Raw genomic sequence first — 21,216 nt, forward strand, 5'->3', positions numbered from 1 at the left:
GGAGATTTTTTGAAAAATGATGCAGAACTCCTTCAATGAAACTGACTTAATAGACTATAATTCAGTATATGAAAAGAAAAGTCCTACATTCTTGGCCACATGTTATTTTCAATTAACAGTAGTTGAAATTTTACAGTGATTATGCTTCACTGATTGTTTTAGAGTTAAAATGCATAGCTCCCAAACTACTCGATATATATTATATATAGTTGGATCAATCTGCCTTGGGTACATAATCAGCCAAACTTTGTGTGAGCAAGCTACTTTAGTGTTAACTATAACTGATTGGTTTTAGTCGATCTTTTCACTACTCTTGCTTCGCATAATGTGTCAATAGGCTCCTTTCACTATCTTGTGCTTCCAATAGCAGGCTCTCTTGCTTTATATATATGACTATGATATGTACAATGAATCATCAATCCAGCACCAGTAGCATACTCAGCTGAAGCAATAAGACAAACAAAAATATAATTGCTCATGCACGCACAATAAAATACTCAGACAATCAAAGATTAAAGTGAGGTTGATGCAGGTACAATATTATCTTTTCCACTACTCCTCAAAATTAGCAGTTCCACCTACTCCTGGAAGACCTCCTCAAGAATTCTGTTGCCAACTTTGAAAATGCAGAGGAGCTATCCCTTAATAGCCGAGCAGGAGGATCAACGTTTTAGTAAAATTCAAAAAAGAATGTCGCACCCGCCAATTAATAAATATATATTTTTTTAAAAACCTTTCCTAGAAGTAAAAGCTATTTTTGTTTTAAGGATTAATTTCTTGTTACTATATATACTACCTTGATTGAGAACAAGAACTAAGTCGTTGTCAACCACAGTTGGAATTTGGTGAGCTACTGTGATGACAGTGCAGGCACTTGTCTCTTCCCTTATTGTCTCCTGAATAAGCATCTCTGTTGCTGTATCAATTGAAGCAGTTGCCTCATCCAGAACCAGAATTCTCCTCTTCTTTAGTAGCACTCTGGCCAGGCAAACAAGCTGTCTTTGTCCAATGCTCCAATTTTCTCCATCTTCAGCAACTGTATCAGTATTATATGAGACAAAAAGAAAAAAAATATATATTAAACTATAATGGAACTTCTTTGATTATATGATTAAGTAGTTTTTGATATATACCAGGTGCATCCAGGAGCCTTTGGTCTTGCCTGACAATGTCCCCCAGTCTGTTGATGTAGTTTGAGAATTAAATCCTAATTCCCACCGTCACGGCGTACAAGCAATAATTCGATGAAAGATAAATAACAAACACAGCCAAGAAAACAGAAAATAATAAACCAACAAGCACACACAATCACACCGAGATTTGTTACGAGGTTCGGCAAAATTCCTGCCTACGTCCCCGGGAGAGATCTCCGTTCTTCACTATGAGAATAATAAGTATTAAGATTACAATTGGACTAAATCACATAACCCAATCCCCAAATCCCTTGTACACCCTTTCACAAAGTGTTTCCCAAAACCCTAGATCTCTCACCCAAGATTAATTACCTAATCTTGATCTTACCAATTCTAGATTGTGTGCCTCCCAAGAATCCTAAGGACTTGCTCACTCTAATCTGATTCTCTCACATTTTTCTAAGCCCCTAAGGTCCTATTTATAACCATAGGCCTTATATTACAATCCTAAATAAAGTAGGAAGAAAGTTAACTTTGAGTAGGAAATAAGTTTCCTTTATACACAAGGAAAACCTCAAAACTTGCCCAAAATGAAGTCCAAAACGCACCAGGAATTAATAACCTTCCAACACCTATTTGGACTCCTAACTTCATCCTAGAATACCATGGAAATCCCCCATGAACCAGGAAATCTTCAAATGCGAGCCAAATTAACAACACAGTCGACATTTATTCAAGACCTGAGTTGCACATAAGTAAAATTAATTTACCACCATATCATAGTTCAGAGTTCTAAATAAAGATTTTTGATTTCAACATACCTCCCATATTTCTAGATCAGAATGTTGCTGCAGAGGATCAAGATTAGTCCTCATGGTTCCATGGAATAGGGTAGGGACCGTAGGGTCTTGTGGGATTATAGCCAACCTTGACCTCAAATCCTGCAGGCCTATTCTTGTAATATCCAGTCCATCAATGAGAATTTGGCCTCTTGAGGGTTCTACTACTCTGAAAAGTGCTTGGATCAAAGTGGACTTGCCACTTCCTGTCCTTCCCACAACTCCGATTTTCTTCATTCCAGGGAAGGTGCAGGTGATCCCTTTGAGAACCATCGGGAGAGAAGGACGATATTGAACTTGCAAGTTTTGAAGTTCAATTAGTCCTTCAGTTGGCCATTCTGGCTTTGGCCTACAACCTTCAATCACAAGTGGTGCCTCACTCTCTATTCTTGTGAACTGAAGAATTCTCTGAACTGATATCATTTTATCTTCGACATTGCAGAGATTCCATATCACCCAACCCTGCAGGACACTGAGTATCAGGCCATAGGATGCAGCCAATCCAGCCAAACCTGACATCAGAGCAACCAGTACAAATTGTTGAGAAATTTGAATTCAAGTGTTTGATTGAGAAAGAATTCCAAAACAGATAATATAATTGACACTTAATTAACATTTCCTCTCAAGTACTCTTGGCTTCATAAAACAACAGGGATAAGAGGGCTTACTGGGGTCAATGGCAGACCTAGGCAGGCTCACTAAGACAATAAGGACCGCAAAGAAGGCAAGATTGAAGAAAAAATGAATCCGCAGAGAGAGCCATTCCACGGTTGCATAATTACAAAAGGCTACTCTGGAAAAATCATCAATCACACTCATTATTTTTCTCAAGAATCGATGTTATTGATTGAAGCAACGAATGGTTGCAGCCCCTGCGATTGATTCTTGGAAGTGATGGATTACTGGAGACTTTTGATTGGCAACCATCCTGGCTAGCTCCCTGGCAGTGACAATGTAGTAACCGTGCAAAGAAAAAAAGAAAACAGGAAATAGTACCAAAGTTAAGTAGCAATGTATGAGTTTAATCATAGTCAAGATCATCATGCATGTTATTAAAGAATGAAAATATAAATTGCAAAAGGGTTTTATATATTCTTTTTTACCTGATACCAAAAGGATAGTCCAAGTACGAAAAGGAACAGTGGAATAACTTGCCAGGCCACCAGAGACATAAGGATGACCACACATATTAACTTGATGAGTGCAAATACAAGTCCAGCTAATCTGTATGGAATATCTATATCTACTGTGCTCTGATCCGTGGAAGACTGTAATCATTAATCATATATGTAATTAGAAACAAGAAAAACAAGAATTATGTTGCACTTAGGAGTACTCAATTAATTTATACTTGAAAGAAATAGTTTAGAATCTAATAATTTATAAACTTGCAGCAAACCAGAAAACAAAATACTGAGTACGTACTGACCCTACTGATCATACGACTCGAAGGTGTGGAGTCGAAAAATGCCATAGCTGCTCGGAAAATTGAAGTAGTCATCCTGAGGAAGAGACGCTGGGAAGTTTCAACTGTGACGACTGACATAAGCACAGCCCTTCCCAAGAGGAAGAGGGAGCTCCCACCAAATAACAGAGCAAATATCCACATAAGTTTTAGTAATGTTTTCTTGTCTATTCAAGTAATGTGGGCTTAAGGAATAATAGATATTGATATGGGTCAGGTCCGTCAGGATCTATGTCACTACATACATAACACAGCTTTTGACACAATTAATTTTGTGGGGTCTTGAGATTCAGTCATTTTCAAGGGTAAGGATGTTACATATATGGATGTTAATTTGACTTTAGAAGTTAAAGAAAATATCAAAATACTCTCTCCTCTAATTCTTTTATGGAAGTTAAAATTTATTTCCCACAAAATTGTGTCAAAAGCTGTGTTGTTCCTGTCTTCCTGACCCTTACAAGTTAATATAACATCATAACATGATTCGACCTAGTGCACGAAAGGGTTAGATCTACAATTAATTCAAAACTCTAATAATATATTGTTATGTATGTAAACATTTATATCCCACCTGGTATACATCTTTTTAAAGTTTAAATGTCTACAAAAAATTTGTCCGATCCCATGCATGTCCAAAAAAAAAAAAGGACTTGTTTGTTCCTCAAATTAAACTAAGAAGTTTAAAAGAAATACACAAATTAATGTGAGTTATTGGAACTTTCAGATGTTGTAAAGAAGGGAAAAATGACAAACGTACAACTTAATTAAGGAGAAAACTAAGAAAATTAAGAAACATATTAGAAGTTAGAACAAAAACAGAAGGAGTCGATTTGGCAAAAAAAAAAAAAAAAAACAGATCGAAGGAGTTGTACTAGCTAGCTAGTCCGCCACCCTGTAACAGTTCATGCTTAGGGCGTAGCCATGCAGGTCTAATTTGGGAATAAGAATGAGAGTGGTTGGTTTCCTCTGTTAATTAAGCTGCACCCACAAAATATCACAAGGCCTTTAATTAATTAATAAGGGTACTTACGCAGCAGTTAAAAATCAGAAGATCGAAGAGGAGATCGACGAGGACGAGTAGTATGCCAGCTAGTCTGAAGGCAAGAATATTGACAAAACAAATCGACCGATCTGCTGTGTCATGGTACGTACAAATGAAATAACATGTGCTTCTCTTACGATCGAAAGTAATTAAATTTCCAATCGATTTCCTTAATTTCTCTGATCGACTCTCCAAAGCTTGAAAAAAAAAAAAAAAATAGTTGTCTAGCGCTTCTCAAAGTTTCCGGGAAAAGATCATAAAACAAACGTAAGGCGTTGCAAACTGGATCGATTGAACTGCAATTGTGTATGCATGACATAAAGAAAAGGAGAAAATAAAGAATGATCAGTCAGTAATATTGTGTTAAAGGCAAAACAAGAGGACGTACGTGCAGTAGTGCAACTCAAGAATATATGCAGGAAATAATTAAAACTAATTAAGGAGCAAGCAGCTAGGATCGACAAGAAGAAAGTTAATTAATTGTATAGATAACCTCGATCTCTAGCTAGGTATACCTCTCAAATATTTTCTGTACGTATACTGAATCTTCACCCCATGCACTCCTTACAAAAACAAAAAAAGAATCTTCACAATTAACCACTTATCTGTGAAACTTAAAAAATGAACTGTCTAGAGTGAGTGAGTGTGAGTGTTTATATATACATGCAGTTAAGGGATTGCATGGTTTAATCTTCTTATTTAATTAATAAGCGTTTAATTGGTAATTAATACAACCGCAATTAAATCAACTACAAGTCCACAACTGACCCCCTGGCGGGTGTCAATAATATTAATTCTCGGACACTTTATATCACTGTCTTAAGTAAAGCATAGAATCCTAATATTAGCAAGTCTACATTGATATTATATATATGTAGTATCAGACCTGGTCATGAATCGAGACTCGTGACTCGTGATAAGGCAAATGATCGAGACTTATAAGGTCCATGGTCCCATAATATTCCAAATGAGGCCATCGTGACTCGTGCTGCGCATGTACTGGCCAGTTACCAATTACCATGAAATAATTATATATATATATATTGTCAGGTTGCATGTGCCACATATCCAATTGAATATATATATATATATATATATATATATCAGATTTCCACATTTTAATTATAATGCATGTTGAAGCTGCAGTATTAGTTCATGTACGTATAAGTATGGTCCTTAATTAAAATGCCAATTTTTCTATAATTAAATTGGGTAAAAAAAAGTGGTCTGAATTTAATTATCAACTGTACGTGAATATTAGCTAGTAATGTAGTACGTACTTTTATTTTCGTCTTTCCATCAGGTATATATCATATATGACAGTGTCTCAAAGAATAAACATGGAATGCAATGATAAAAACAACTAGTTTTTATCATATATTGCACACTACGTACGTTTTTTTTCTTATGGCATTCTAATTCAAGATTATATATATATATATATATATATGCAGCAGAGTTTTTATCACCTAATGAGATTGTCCTTAATTTATGGTGGAGGCCAGTTTTCTGGCAATTAGGCTCGCCAGCGCCGGCAGTGGAGGTTGCCAATGTTGAACTGCCGGTAAGATGCCCTTGGGAGGGGGCCGGTGGGCCAGGGTTGCTGGGTTGGGTGAATGGGGATTTATAGTGTTTGGTTACATGTTTTAGTAATTATAAAATTAACACATATCTCTTTGTTATTGGGCCATGTCAAAATTAAGAACAAGAAGGTCTCAAAAGTCAAAATTGAAGACTTGAATATTTTCCATTTGGAAGTGTATTCTAAAGGTAAATAGGTATTTAACTAAAAATAATTTAACAAGTAATAATGTGATTTGATAATTATAAGTAATAGTAAGTATGAGAAAATTACAGATTTGGTCTACTTATTTTATACCTAGTTCAATTTTGGTCCATAATCTTTTTTAAGTTCTGTTTTGGTCCACTAATTGTTTCATTTGTTCAGTAAAGGTCCAGATTTGTGACTTTAAATCCTTTGGGTTGTGTTTTCTTCAATTATAATTGAACTATAAGTTATATTTCATCATTTCTTAGTCATAAAAACAAATTTGGAGTATTATAATCTAAAAGAATTGAGATTGGGTGAAGTTTGAAAAATTGGCAGTTTCGGGTACCCTACTTTGGGGTCAATTATCTTGAGTTTTAGAACTCCAATTTGAATGATTTTTATATGGTTGTAAAGAAGAAATACATAGCTTTAAAACAAGTATATGTTCGCTGAATTTGGGTGAGATTTGATAGGATAAAAAGCATGCCAAATTTGAGAAAACAAATATGGACCTTTACTGAACAAGTGGAACATTTAGTGGACCAAAACAGAACTTAAAAAAGATTGTGGACCAAAATTGAACTAGGTATAAAATAACTGGACTAAATCTGTAATTTCCTCTAGTAAGTATTATTTAAATTTATCGCATCAGATGCGACACTAACTTAAGGCACAAAATTTAAGCCAAATTCATTTCCCCAAATATATATTTCTTTTTTCGGATATTGGGTTGTTTATTTTGATGAATCAAATGTATTACTAATTAAAAAACCAAATGATACAAAATTTAAAAGTTACTTAATTTGTTCTGGCATGGCATGCAGTGCTGCAGTGTGCAATGAATCCAAGGATTGTTTTAGGAGAGAGCAATGAAACAGGTCTAGGTCTAGGATTGTGACAGGGGCAGATGGGGGTTTGGTTATTCTTCATTTTATTTTTTAACTTTATTATTTTAATAGGAATAAAAGAGAGAGCTTCAGAAAATAAGTTTTGAGTGTAAGATATGAGTCTTGCTAAAGTGATTCTCAATTTCTCATTCTCAAGTCTCACTCGCCAAGAATCCGGCCCATTGATTTTGGAGCCTACTATGTTAAAGTCTTTATACAAGAAGGTGTCTGTTCACCAAGCAATTGCAGCCAATTATTTTCTGTTCATTTCGTGTTTTTGGAAAAACGATCAAGATTCCCGTGGCCACAAAAAGCTAGCTAGGATAAAAATGAAGACAAATTAAATGGGTAATCGTAAATGAATGAACAGTTATAAAAGGTCAATCAGTACGTGCAAAATTTAATTTGGTGAGAGAACTGCAAAACTTTACCCATGTTCATCCCTTTACAACATTTTTACAGTTAATTTCTCAACAATCCTTCAGAAAAATCAGTGTTAGGCTTAGGAAAAGAAAGAGAATGTAGAAATTAAGAAGATCTTGTTTCATGATCAAAGCCCTCCTCGAACGCATGGAAGCTTCCATGCATGCAAAAAGAACTTGTTGACAACCGTAATTGAAATTAAATGAAAAGATCAATGTCAATCAGGCGTTAATTAGTGAGAGAACTGCAAAACAGCCAAGACGAACCACTTAATATATATGCACAATAACTGAAAATTATTAAAATTCAATATGCACACTTCTATTCGCTTAAGTTAGATGGAGACGATCATCATGCTTTGTCTGCCAGTGTAGATTCAATACCAAGAGTATTAATTCCCCTAGACATAAGCTTTACTAAATGCACATATTGTTGGATATATAATTGCCCTATAGGGCAACCAATAAAATAAATAAAATGATGTCAAACCAAAAAGATGAAACCAGGGTGCTGTACCAAATCTGATGAATGGAAATCAAATAAAATAAGGGCTCCAAATTATCCCAGTTTTTCATTTATTTTTAATAACCTTTATCCATATTAATTTCTAATAAATATAACCAGCGTTCTAAAGTTAACATGTTATTAAGTTAATATGAAGTTAATCAACCTTTTAGACCCTTCACATGATTAATATTATAATTTGAATCGTCTATTTTTTAAGTCCCACTTCAAAATGATCACAAAAGATAAATTAAATCGAAAATTATTTAGTCATCTACCTATAATCAAATAATAGATGAATATTATTTTCGATAAAAGTATATAAATTATTGTTATTATAATTAAATGACTAAATGACTTTTGATTTTAGAGATTTTTTACATTGTGTGGTGGGATTAAAAAAATGGTTAATTTCAAAAATCAACCTTTAAGAATGGTTAATTTCAAAAAGAATAATTAAATTAAAAAAATGATTAATTTTATATTAATTTGTTAACCAGTCTACTTTAGAGTATTTTTGTTAAATATATATATATATAGTCTCTATGCACTTAGATGGTGAATGGACTCTTTTAACACAATTCGAGTGTGAGAAAAAGAGGGTTAAATGGGCCTCGGCAGGAGGGTATCTAGTGGAGACGTACAGTCGGGTTGGGCCTTAGCTGAGGTTAAATCAAATATTGGGCCTTTGTTTGTTGAGGATTGGATTGGTAATGTGTCAAACTGTCTATACTATTTATATGACATTTATTTCTTGTAGACTTGTAGTACATGTTTTGTTGTATGTATAATTCTCTCTGGCTTAGATTCTTCCTTTGCCCCAAACACCAATTTCCACACTACGACCGTTTGACTGAAGACTTTTTGAACATGATGCAGAACTACTTTTTTTTTTTGGCCACTGATGCAGAACTACTTGAATGAACAAGATGACTATTATCAAGATAATGACATGAACATATGAATAGAAAAGTCTTCCATGAATAGTCAATCAACATGTACACAATAAAACCCAATTTAAAGCATCCATATACAGACATCACATATAGATCAATGAGTCTCAACATAGATTACTAGTGGTTGGGGTTGCATTTTATATTACAGTTAAGAGTGACTTTTCTTGCAACCTTGCCCTTTTGTCAAATTTAAAGAAATCCTAAACACAAGTGGTCCAATGGATGATTATTTGAGTCATCTTGGACTTTCTAGTTTGAACCAAATGCATATAAAGTATAAACCAGATATTTTAGCTTATGTTAGGTGATCATGGCTGCTGTTCAGCTCGAAATAATATCCAGAGAAATCATCAAACCCTCCTCTCCAACCCCACCCCACCTAACAAGTTTCAACCTCTCTTTCTTCGATCGGATCTCTAGTCGTATGTATGTGCCACTTGTTCTTTTCTATAACCATTGCAACAGTAGTAGTCCAGCTGAAATATCCAATCTGCTCAAGAAATCTCTATCTGAAACACTAACCCTGTACTACCCATTTGCTGGAAAGGTCAAACATAGAGAGCATATTGACTGCAATGATGAGGGAATTGTATTTGTGGAAGCAAAAATCAAATCAAAGTTGTCAGAAATTCTCAACAATCCAAAGGCTGATAGCTTTGACCTTTTATTTGCAGACAATCTGCAGTGGAAGGACACAAATTTGAGTACTTCGGTGGCTGCTCAGGTTAGCTTCTTTGAGTGTGGAGGAATGGCAATAAGTGCGTGCATGTCACACAAAATTGGTGATGCACTGACCTTGGTCACCTTCATCAATGACTGGGCTGCCAAGGCCTCAAACTCCGGTAAACAAGTGTCCCCTATGTTCAATGCAACCTCAATGTTCTTGCAGGGTGACCTACCAGTGATGCCGGAACATGCTATTGAGCAAAGGAATTATTCCTCCAGAAGGTTTGTATTTGATGCCTCAAAAATTGCTGCTCTCAGGGCCATAGTCACTAACAAAGTGCAAAATCCCACAAGGGTACAGGTTGTGAGTGCACTGCTATATAAATGTGCCATCTCTGCCTCCCAAGCAAGCTCAGGAGGTACTAAAAGACCAACCCTTCTTAACCAAAGTATCAACGTCCGTCCCAGGCTGATCCCTCCCCTGCCAGAAAACTTTGTGGGAAACTTGAGTTGGTTCTTTCAAGTATCAACAACAGAGGACAGTGAGACAGAGTTGCATAGCTTGGTGGGTCAAATGAAAGAGGCTTTGGCAGAGTTCTGCAATACTTACGCAAACAAGTTTAGGGGTGAAGAATGGGAATTGAGCATTAGGGAAAATTTGGAGAAGTCAAGAAAATTGGTCAGAAGGAGTAACCAAGTTCGATATGTATGTAGCAGCTGGTGTAGGTTCCCAATATACCAAGCAGACTTTGGGTGGGGAAAGCCAGTGTGGGTGAGTATTGGCAGTTGTGTGGACAAGAATAATATCACTCTGATGGATACCAAAAGTGGGGATGGGATTGAAGCTTATGTGACTCTGGAAGAGCAAGACATGGCTGCTTTTGAGCGTGATGAGGAGTTACTAGCATTTGCTACTTCTAATCCAACTCCACTGTAGGACAAATGCATGAGAAGGAATTGGAGGACCGGTCCTTAGATCCTCTGCCAGTACACCTAGTTGTTTAGAAAACACCTTTTGATTTGTCTACTCAGTGATGGCTGCCTTACTTATTTTCTAGCCACCCATAACCATTTTTCCTATATAGCTGGGTTATCTACGTAATTAGTCATGTTGAATCGTTGATTGTCTTCCCCTGTTTTAAGGATTGCTCCTTGTTTTGAGATGTGCCTTACTGTTGGTACTTGATAAGTTCTTTCTTCCATTATGTAATTAATGCTTCAGCTAGCTCCACCATGAAGGTGGTTGATTGTGTGTTAGCTACTTAGCTCTCTTTTGATTGTAATCTCCCTATAAAAGGGATAGCTTGTGTGTAATTTGAAGTTAATGAATATTCAAGAAAACTTGTTCCAAATTCTGAGAGTATTCTCTCTTCCTCTTTGTGCGTCAAAGAGAACCGTCCCTAGCACGAGAGCTAGTCTTCCCAGCGATCCTGCTGCGTCAAAAGTGGTGTCAGAGCGAGGACTACCCTTGCATCGATGGCTGCCGGCAACAATCCCAATTTGGCTAACCTCGCAGAATTACCCGAGAAGACCCGAGTTGTGATCACCCAATTAAGTGATAGAATTTGAGTATCCAACTCAAAACCAACTTATAAGCACATACTCTCAACCGCACATGTGGTGAGATTTTGAGCCTTTAGACAAATTGTATTGGGTGACGTGAGACGAGACCTTATAAGCACATATGCTAAGCTCTAATTTTCCGATGTGGGACATTGCTCCACATTACTCTCAATACTAACTAACACATTCACCTACTTATGGTTCCCAATATACCAAGCAGACTTTGGGGATGGCTGCTTTTGAGCATGATGAGGAGTTACTAGCATTTGCTACTTTAAATACAAATCCATTGGGACATTTATCAGTGGATTAATGTATAATAGTATGGGGAGTTTTCGTTTCTCTAGTACTTAACAATTCACAGTCGAATGGGGGTTCCTTGTAGTATTTCAAATGGGGTTCCAAGTTCCAACCCAAGTTTGAAAAAGTCTCATTAATATTAGGAGTTTGACAAAAAAATCTCTGGCCGCCCTGATGATTCCGTGGACTTGGGACTGCAACTCCTCAATATATCCTTAATTGGCTGTGACGTAATGACAAAGAAATGCAAACAAACAATCCTGATCCAGGTGAGAGCTCACGGTTCTCTCATTAATTTGAGTCAAAGTAAACATTTCTAATCGCGAATTATAATTCAATCATATTTGCTTTTTTAATTTCCTCCTGTTCTCTTGTAGAAATTTTGTCATCAGTTTCTAACCGATTGGCCAATTCATTCGCTGTCATGTCACTTCATAATAAGCTTATATATACATATGATGCATGCATGTATGACTTAGACCAGTCAATTAGTTGAAAATTGCAAATGTCTTCCTCCTCCAAATCAATCCAATTTTGCAGAAAAGTGTAATTAAGAGCTAGACAGATCTCCATCCAATAGTAAGAACAATATTATGGCCGAGGAGATGAAAATTAGGATCATCAACAAGGAAACCATAAAACCATCCACTCCAACTCCCCATGACCTTAAAACCTTCAAGCTCTGTCTTTTAGATCAGCTTGCTCCTGTAGCTTATGGTCCTCTGGTGTATTTCTACCCCAACAATGAGGTCACAACAGAGGAACAAAGATCCCAGCGGCTAAAGCAGTCACTCTCCGAAGCCTTAACTCGCTTCTACCCACTTGCTGGAAGAATCAAAGAGAACATCTTTATTGAATGCAATGATGTGGGGGCTGTTTATGTCGAAGCCCGAGTCAACGGACTTCTCTCAACCTTCCTAGACCAACCCAATTCCGAGTTACTAAAGCAGTTCCTTCCCATTGAGGTTGGATCCCCTGAAGCAGCCACTGGGTCTCTGTTGCTTGTTCAAGCAAGCTTCTTTGACTGTGGTGGATTGGCCATTGGTGTGTCCATATCACACAAGCTTGCTGATGCATCTACTGTGGGCTTATTCATCAAAGCTTGGGCTGCCACAGCTCTTGGCCTTGGACACACAATACTACCAGATTTCTGCGCCGCAACCCGATTCCCACCTAGAGATTTCTCAGTGCAGAGGCCTGCTGTGGAGTTGGACGCAGAGAAATGTGTCAGTGTCATAAAGAGATTTGTGTTTGATGGACCAAAGATGAGGGCTCTCAAAGCCAAAGTCACTAGTGGACGAGTGCAAAGACCTTCGCGGGTTGAAGCTGTGACGGGCCTAATTTGGAGGTGTGCAATGAATGCGTCAAGATTGAGTTCAGGGATTTCAAAATTGTCAATGGTGTCCCATTCTGTGAACATACGCAGAAGGGTTGTGCCGCCATTGCCTGTAACCTCAATTGGGAACCTTGTGGGGTACTACGCAGCAACCGCGGAGGAGTGTGGGATAGAGTTGGGGGAATTGGTTTCTCGACTCAGAAAAGGGATGATTGAATTCAATGAAAACCATCCCAAAAGACTGAGAGGGGACAACGCTTTCGAGGCAATCTGTGAGTATTTCAAAGAGGCAGGAGATTTGATGAAAAGAGATGACATAAACTTCTTCATCTGTACAAGTGCATGTAACTTTGGAATGTATGAGGTTGATTTTGGGTGGGGAAGGCCGATCTGGGTGAGCATCCCTGGTGGTCCCCTCAAGAATGTCGCAACTTTGATTGACACCAGAGAGGGTGATGGAGTAGATGCATGGATAAGTTTGAGTGAGGAAGACATGGCCTTATTTGAACGTGACCCAGAACTTCTTGCATTTGCTTCTGTAAATCCAAGTGTAGTTGGGCCTGTAACGAGAAGATCTGCACTCTAATTTCTGAGGATTTATTTATTGTTTATGCTTGTTTTTCTATCTGTTTTTTTTACCTCTTTTTCTTTTGTAAGAAGAATTGTTGGTGTGAGCAATATGGTACTGTGTCTCGTGTAGTCGTGTTCTTATAAAGTTCAATAAAGTGCAACTATGCACATTATTACATTAATTAATTACATCTGTTTTCGGTGAAGTAATTACATCCTTTAATACTTATTAGTTGATGTGTCTCCTAATTAGCATCTGCACATCCTTAAATCTTCATTTAACTAGTTAACATAGATACATTACCAAGTTAACCATTAGAGATATAATATAAAAGGACAAGTTGATAACAAACCAACAAAACACAAAACAAGTTGATAACAAACCAACAGAACACAAAAGGAATTCCACATTACCTGGAGAGCCAAAACAGACAGCAAAGAAACCTGCCCCCGCATCAAATGAGAATGCTGAAAAGCTTTCAATTCTCATCATATGTTTTTCAACAACCCCAACTTCACAGCTTTTTCATGCATTAACAAACCGCACTTCAAAAGCCTTAATTTGTCAGGTTTTTGTGCCTGTGTGCTCCATTAATTGTCAACTACATTCCTCTTTATAAGCATCCACTAGGTTGCAGCTAGCTTCAAGAAATCTCTTCATTATTTTCAGAGCAGGAATAAGATGACAACAGCTATAGAGGTTGGTATTATTGCTAGAGAAAGCATCAAACCCTCCTCTCCAACTCCCACCCAGTTGAAAACCTTCAAGCTTTCCCTTTTGGACCAACTGGTTCCTCCTACCTACATTCCTCTGTTACTCTTCTATACCACAAGTGATCCCAGTACTGCTGCAGCAGACAGAGCCCAGCAGCTTAAGAAATCGCTATCCGAAACTCTGACTCACTTCTACCCATTTGCAGGAACAATCAAAGACAACGCCTCCATTGAATGCAATGACGACGGGGCATGCTTTATTGAAGCTCGAGTCAGCTGCCTCCTCTCAGACATTCTCAAAGAACCCGACCTCGAGGTACTAAAACAGTTCCTGCCAAATAACTTTGAGTCCTTGGAATCAGGCAGGGAATGTGTACTGATTGTTCAAGCCAACTACTTTGAGTGTGGTGGGATGGTCATTGGCATATGCCTTTCCCACAAGATATCTGATGCAGCCTCACTGAGCACATTTATCAAACACTGGGCGAACACTGCTTCCGGGACTGGCCAGAGAGTGGACCCCATATTCAACGCCGTGCCAATGGTCCCACCAAGAGACATCTCATTGGCTCCACCGGCTGTTGAGATCAAACCGCACAAGTCTGTAACAAAGAGGTTCGTATTCGAATCCCCGAAGATTGCTGCTCTCAAGGCCAAGGCTGCTTGTGTGAGTGTTGAGCAACCCACAAAGGTGGAAAGTGTGGTGACCCTCATTTGGAAATGTGCAATGAAGGCGTCAAGGACAAGTTTTGGGTCCTCCACTAGGCCATCGGCATTGTACCAAAACGTGAACATCCGAAACAGAACAGTCCCTCCCCTGCCAAACGAATCCATTGGGAACTTTGTTGGGTCCTTTCTTGCAAAAGCAGAGGAGGCTGCCGAGACAGAGTTACATCACTTGGTGGCTGAGTTGAGGAAAGGCATTGAACAATTTCGCAAGAATGCGAAAAGGGTTCCACTGAGTGAGGACATATTTGTGATTATTAAGACTCAGATGGAGGCTGTAAAAATATTAAATGGGAATGAGATGGACTTTTACGCGTGCACCAGTTGGTGCAGGTTTCCATTGTACGAGGCTGATTTTGGGTGGGGAAAGCCGACGTGGGTGAGCTCAGCTCCTCCAAACTGCAAGAACATGGTGATGTTGGTGGATAAAAAAGGTGGTGATGGAATAGAGTGTTGGGTGAGATTGAGCGAAGAAGACATGGAACTCTTTGAACATGACCAAGAGCTGCTCGCTTATGCATCTTTGAATCCAAGCGTCTTCAAAGCAGATTGACTCACCAACTTTGAAAAACATTAAATTATTATTTACTCTTTCATGTTCACTCTTTATTTTTTTAAAGTAAATTAGATGAAGGTCCCAATGAATGTATAGCTGAAGTTTGAATGGAATAAGGGGAGGAACCCAGCCAAACTTACTGCTACTACCCAAATTGTACCCAGAGCCCACCCACTTGAAGAAAATTAAACTAGAATTGAAGATTAACTAATTAATTAACTTAAAAGACAAACATTAATCATTTTGTGAATCAACTAGTTCAGCACCGGGCCAGTTGGAGAAATGTAGGCCATGAACTCGGGATCAGTTTCAAACTTAGCCATGACTTCCTCCGCCAAAGCAATGTATGCCTCTATTCCATCACCCTCTTTGGTGTCCATAAAATCTACAAGGTTGTTGAACATCCGTGCCGGTGTGCCCACCCATGCAGGTCTCCCCCAACCAAAATCATTATCATCATAAAGAGGAAATCTGCACATACTACTGAATGCAAATGCAACCACCTCTTCTCTGATGATCAAACCGAGTTCATCATCATCACCCTGTTTTAGTCTTTCGATGTACTCTTTGTCAATCTTCCTTATTGCTTCTCGTAACTGCCTGGCCAGCTGGCCATGACAGTATTCTTGGCCGCGGCCGCCAGCATCTGTATTGTTATTAATTGTGGTTGGAATCCTGGCCAAACGAAAAAGATTTCCAAAAGAACATTGGGGCAATGGTGGATCGAACCTTGGACGCAAGTTCACAGTGTGAACCATCGCGTATGACACCGTCTTCTCAGGCCTAATTGTATCATCCTTGCAACTGGTAGCAGCAGCTGCCATAATTCGGCTCCATATGAAAGTTGATAAAGCCTCAACACGTGAGGGGCCTTTTGGGGTTTTATTATTGTCGACGACATTACCCCCACATTTTGCTTTGAGAACCTCTATCGCAGAGGCATCAAATACAAACCTCTTCGTTACTTTTTTCTTTGTCATGGCTGCAACGCTTGGAATGTAGTTTCCAGTAAAATCCCTTGGTGGGAAGAGTGTGGCTGAAACAAATTCTGGGCGCTCTATATTGGCTTCATCTCCACGAGCAATGGCAGCCCAAGTTTTGCTGAACATCAACATAGATAACCCATCTGCAACCTTGTGAGAAATGCATTGACCAATTGCAAATCCTCCACATTCAAATATGTTAAGCTGGATTCCCAAGGCAAATGTATTAGTACTATTATGACTATATCGCTCAAATGGGAGGAACTTGTTGATTTCAGAAGGGATCGGATTCTTGAGAACATCGGAAAGTTGGCACTTCACTTGAGCTTCTAGGTAGGGAATGCCCTCGTCGTTGCAGTCTACAAAATGGTTGTCTTTGTCGACTCGTCCGGCTAGTGGGTAGTAAAGGGTTAAGACTTGGGCTAAGGACTTCTTAAGGTGGTTGGATATTTCAGTAATGGTGTGTTGTGTTTGGCCATTGAATCCATAGAAGAGGACAAAAGAGGTATAGACTGGGGGACATAATTGATCAAGATAAGAGAATTGATAATGGCGTAGATGGTCAGGGGTTAGAGAAGATGGTTTGATAATCTCCTTGGAGATTACTTCTACTTCAACATCCTTCATTCTAATTCTCTCCTGGTGGACTTGAACAAATTGGTTTTGTTGATGGTGTGGTGGTTCTGTGGTGGAAGTGCTATATATTTGCCCTACACTTAATGTGTAAACAGTAAAGCTAACACAGCTCAAACAAGTGCAGTACATGCAGTAGCTGCTGCAAACACGTGACCCTTAATCTAGCTGCATGTTGCACACTAGGATATAGCTATCTTAGTTGTCATGTTTGTCTTTTAATTAGTTAATTGAGCTTTTGACCATTGACCCAAAAAAAAAAAATTGAACTTTTGAGCAAAAGAAATCATCTAATTGAGATGCTTGCATAGTTGCATATGCATCTTTAAATCCAAGCGTCTTGAAAGAAGATTGACCAACTTTTATTGTTACGTTACTATATAACTCTACATTAACTCTCCTCTATATATATGCCAAAATTAATGTCTATTTCAATTTTTCATCCACAATTTTAATAATATATTTACAAACTAAGGTACCTTACTATAATAATCATAACAGTCCCTCCCCTGCCAAATGAATCCATTGGGAACTTTGTTGGGTCCTTTGTTGCAAAAGCAGAGGAGGCTGCTGAGACAGAGTTTGTTAAAATTAATAATGTATTTTCTGCAGATATGTTTTCTACAGCAGGCATGATTTTTCCTAAAGGGTATTAGGTTGTGTTTCTTAGTATTTAGATACATCTCTTAAATTTAAATCAATAGTTGTGTCCTCTTATGAAAATGTGTATTTGTATCTATAAATACTTAAGCCATCATTATGGCATATTCATTAAAATGAAATACAACTTTAGAATTCACAATCTCTCTGTCTAGAATCTTCCAACTCAATTTACTTTACAATCCTATGTTTTGTGATCCTTTCCTCCAACATAGTTACATCACTTGGTGGCTGAGTTGAGGAAAGGCATTTAACAATTTCGCAAGAATGCGAAAAGGGTTCCATTTGTTGAGAAAAAGATGTCACATTAAAAATGTGAGATATTGTATAATGGCTTATAAAGGTTTGGACTACTCCTCCCATTACCAATTGGTTTTGGGATGGATAACTAAATTCTTTCATAGTATCAGAGCAGGCTATTCAGTGTTACGTTATACGTGCGATGTCATATTAAAAGAAAGATCCCACATTGAAAATGTGAGGTCTTACATAGTAGTTTATAAGGATTTGAACTACTTCTCTCATTGCCAATTAATTTTGAGTTGAATGACTAGATCTAAGTGAGGACATATCTGTGAGACTGTGATTGTTAAGCATGGAGAGTGTAAAAATGTTAAATGGGAATGAGATGGACTTGTATCCGTGCATCAGTTGGTGCAGGTTTCCATTGTACAAGGCTGATTTTGGGTGGGGAAAGCCGACGTGGGTGAGCTCAGCTCCACCCAACTGCAAGAACGGTGATGGAATAGAGTGTTGGGTGAGATTGAGCGAAGAAGACATGGAACTGTTTGAACATGACCAAGAGCGGCTCGCTTATGCATCTTTGAATCTAAGCGTCTTCAAAGCCGATAAACATAAAATTATTATTTACTCTTTCATGTTCACACTTTTTTTTTAAAAGCAAATTAGATGAAAGTCCCGAAGAAGAAAACAAAAACACTTGCATTAACATTGATAAAGAGGAATATATATAGCAATAATTAATGTATAGCTAAAGTTTGAATGGAATAAGGGAGGAACCGAGCCAAACTTATTGGTACTACCCAAATTGTACCCAGAGCCCACCCACTTGAAGAAAATAAAACTAGGATTGAAGATTAACTAATTAATTAACTTAAAATACTAACATTAATCATTTTGTCAATCAACTAGTTCACAACCGGGACAGTTGGTCAAACATAGCCTTGAACTCGGTGTCTGTTTCAAACGTAGCCATGACTTCCTCGGCCAAGGTAATGTATGCCTCTATTCCATCACCTTCTTTGGTGTCCAGAAAAACTACAAGGTTGTTGAACAGCCGTGCTGGTGTGCCCACCCATGCAGGTCTACCCCAACCAAAATCATTATCATCATACAGAGGAAATCTGCATATACTACTGAATGCAAACGCAACCACCTCTTCTCTGATGGCCAAACCAAGAAAGTACTGTTCATCCTCATCATCACCCTGTTTGAGTCTTTCCATGTACTCATTGTCAATCTTGCTTTTTTCTTCTCGTAACTGCCTGGCCAGCTGGCCATCAGCACTATTATTAATTGAGGTTGGAACTGTCCTGGCCAAACGAAAAAGATTTCCAAAAGAACATTGGGGCAATGGTGGATCAAACCTTGGACGCAAGTTCACACTGAGAACCATCGCGTAAGACAACGTCTTCTCAGGCCTAATTGTATCGTCCTTGCAACTGGTAGCAGCAGCTGCCACAATTCGGCCACATATGAAAGTTGATAAAGCTTCAACACGCGAGGGACCTTTTTGGGTTTTCTTATTGTCGACGACATAATCCCCATATTTTGCTTTGAGAACCTCTATCGCAGAGTCATCAAATACAAACCTCTTTGTTACTTTCTTCTTTGTCATGGGCCTCATCGCTGCAACGCTTGGAATATTGTTTCCAGTAAAATCCCTTGGTGGGAAGAGTGTGGCTGAAACAAATTCCGGGCGCTCTATATTGACTTCATCTCCACGAGCAATGGCAGCCCAAGTTTTGCTAAACATCAACATAGATAACCCATCTGCAACCTTGTGAGAAATGCATTGACCAATTGCAAATCCTCCACATTCAAATATGTTGAGCTGGACGCCCAGGGCAAATTTATTAGTACTATTATGACTATCTAGCTCAAATGGGAGGAACTTGTTGATTTCAGCAGGGATCGGATTCTTGAGAACATCGGAAAGTTGGCACTTCACTTGAGCTTCAAGGTAGGGAATGCCCTCGTCGTTGCAGTCTACGAAATGGTTGTCTTTATCGACTCGTCCGGCTAGTGGGTAGTAAAGGGTTAAGACTTGGGCTAAGGACTTCTTAAGGTGGTTGGATATTTCAGTAATGGTGGATTGTGTTTGGCCATTGAATCCATAGAAGAGGACAAAAGAGGTATAGACTGGGGGACATAATTGATCAAGATAAGAGAATTGATAATGGCGTAGATGGTCAGGGGTTAGAGAAGATGGTTTGATAATCTCCTTGGAGATTACTTCTACTTCAACATCCTTCATTCTAATTCTCTCCTGGTGGACTTGAACGAATTGGTTTCGTTGACGGTGTGGTGGTTCTGTGGTGGAAGTGCTATATATTTGCCCTACAATTAATGTGTAAACAGTAAAGTTAACACAGCTCAAACAAGTGCAGTACATGCAGTAGCTTCTGCAAACACATGACCCTTAATCTAGCTGCATGTTGTACACTAGGATAGCTATCTTAGTTTTCATGTTTGTCTTTTAATTAGTTAAAGAAAATGCTTGGTACCTTGTATTCATTACCAATTACATAAGCCCGGGGTCCACCATCTTTTCTCATAAGCCAACCATCTTTTCTCATAAGCCAATAATGAGGTCTACCATCTTCTCTTTCATGATAAACCACATTATGAGCTCATGTGATTGGTAAAAAGTACAAGGTGATACTCAAAATTGAGTACCCAATAGCTATTTGAGCTTTTAGAGTTTTAGTGCTTCTAACATTTCTTATTGGGTCCGTTAACATACAGGTGTTGGTACCTAAATTTATTAACCAAAACTACATAAAGCCCCATTTTTTCTTTGCGGGCGAACTACCACAATCTTATTATTCATTTGCGGACACCACACCCACTAGATCCCAAAATACCATGCAGACACTACCACCACTACTAGATCCCAAAATACCATCCGAAAATAAACATAACAAAAACATAACATGTGGACATCTTCCAAAATACCAGCATCAACGTATCACCAAAAAACAGAAACTAAAACTGCAAGTCCGCAACTCCAATAAACTGCAGTTTCAACTCTAATAAATTGTAGTTTCTGCAGTTTCAGTTCACTTACAGTTCCAGGTTTCTGCAGTTTCAGTTCACTTGCAGTTCCAGAAACTACAGAAAGTTCACTTGCAGAAAATGAAACCGCAAGTCCGCAACTCCAATAAAATGCAATTTCAACTCTAATAAATTGCAGTTTCTGCCGTTTCAGTTCACTTACAGTTCCAGAAACTGCAAAAAGTTCACTTG

General features: G+C 38.3%; 3 protein-coding genes and 3 pseudogenes across 4 annotated transcripts; 3 read left to right on the forward strand and 3 right to left on the reverse strand.

Annotated features, from left to right (window-relative positions):
• Positions 1–214: 214 nt before the first annotated feature.
• LOC147294800 (putative ABC transporter C family member 15) lies at positions 215–3,550 on the reverse strand (annotated as a pseudogene). Its single transcript, XR_015120595.1, has 8 exons — positions 3,402–3,550; positions 3,074–3,240; positions 2,641–2,933; positions 1,955–2,484; positions 1,853–1,873; positions 1,134–1,176; positions 797–1,036; positions 215–442 (listed from the first exon to the last, which is right to left on the reverse strand). The product of XR_015120595.1 is annotated as a putative ABC transporter C family member 15 (transcript).
• Positions 3,551–9,206: 5,656 nt separating this feature from the next.
• Positions 9,207–11,038, forward strand: LOC147294801 (17,18-epoxy-17-hydroxycur-19-ene N-malonyltransferase-like). Its single transcript, XM_086233053.1, has one exon. It carries the CDS (start codon positions 9,331–9,333, stop codon positions 10,621–10,623), a length of 1,293 nt encoding a protein of 430 aa, XP_086089179.1. The 5' UTR covers positions 9,207–9,330; the 3' UTR covers positions 10,624–11,038.
• Positions 11,039–12,049: 1,011 nt separating this feature from the next.
• LOC147294802 (HXXXD-type acyl-transferase family protein) lies at positions 12,050–13,641 on the forward strand. The gene has a single exon (XM_086233720.1). It carries the CDS (start codon positions 12,143–12,145, stop codon positions 13,469–13,471), a length of 1,329 nt encoding a protein of 442 aa, XP_086089846.1. The 5' UTR covers positions 12,050–12,142; the 3' UTR covers positions 13,472–13,641.
• Positions 13,642–14,137: 496 nt separating this feature from the next.
• On the forward strand, positions 14,138–15,448 carry LOC147294803 (akuammiline synthase 1 pseudogene; annotated as a pseudogene).
• Positions 15,449–15,705: 257 nt separating this feature from the next.
• LOC147294804 (limonoid 21-O-acetyltransferse-like) lies at positions 15,706–17,061 on the reverse strand. Its single transcript, XM_086234214.1, has one exon. It carries the CDS (start codon positions 17,059–17,061, stop codon positions 15,706–15,708), a length of 1,356 nt encoding a protein of 451 aa, XP_086090340.1.
• Positions 17,062–18,875: 1,814 nt separating this feature from the next.
• LOC147294805 (limonoid 21-O-acetyltransferse-like) lies at positions 18,876–20,224 on the reverse strand (annotated as a pseudogene).
• Between the last annotated feature and the right edge of the window lie 992 nt (positions 20,225–21,216).

The sequence above is a fragment of the Dryas octopetala genome, chromosome 2 (genome assembly GCF_963921425.1).
Source record: "Dryas octopetala chromosome 2, drDryOcto1.1, whole genome shotgun sequence".
In the NCBI taxonomy this organism is placed as follows: Eukaryota; Viridiplantae; Streptophyta; class Magnoliopsida; order Rosales; family Rosaceae; genus Dryas; species Dryas octopetala.

Bases quoted from the DNA above. Each gene is read 5' to 3' on its own strand.
- LOC147294802 (XM_086233720.1), top strand. From the start codon at position 12,143: ATGGCCGAGGAGATGAAAATTAGGATCATCAACAAGGAAACCATAAAA.
- LOC147294801 (XM_086233053.1), top strand. From the start codon at position 9,331: ATGGCTGCTGTTCAGCTCGAAATAATATCCAGAGAAATCATCAAACCC.
- LOC147294804 (XM_086234214.1), bottom strand. From the start codon at position 17,061: ATGAAGGATGTTGAAGTAGAAGTAATCTCCAAGGAGATTATCAAACCA.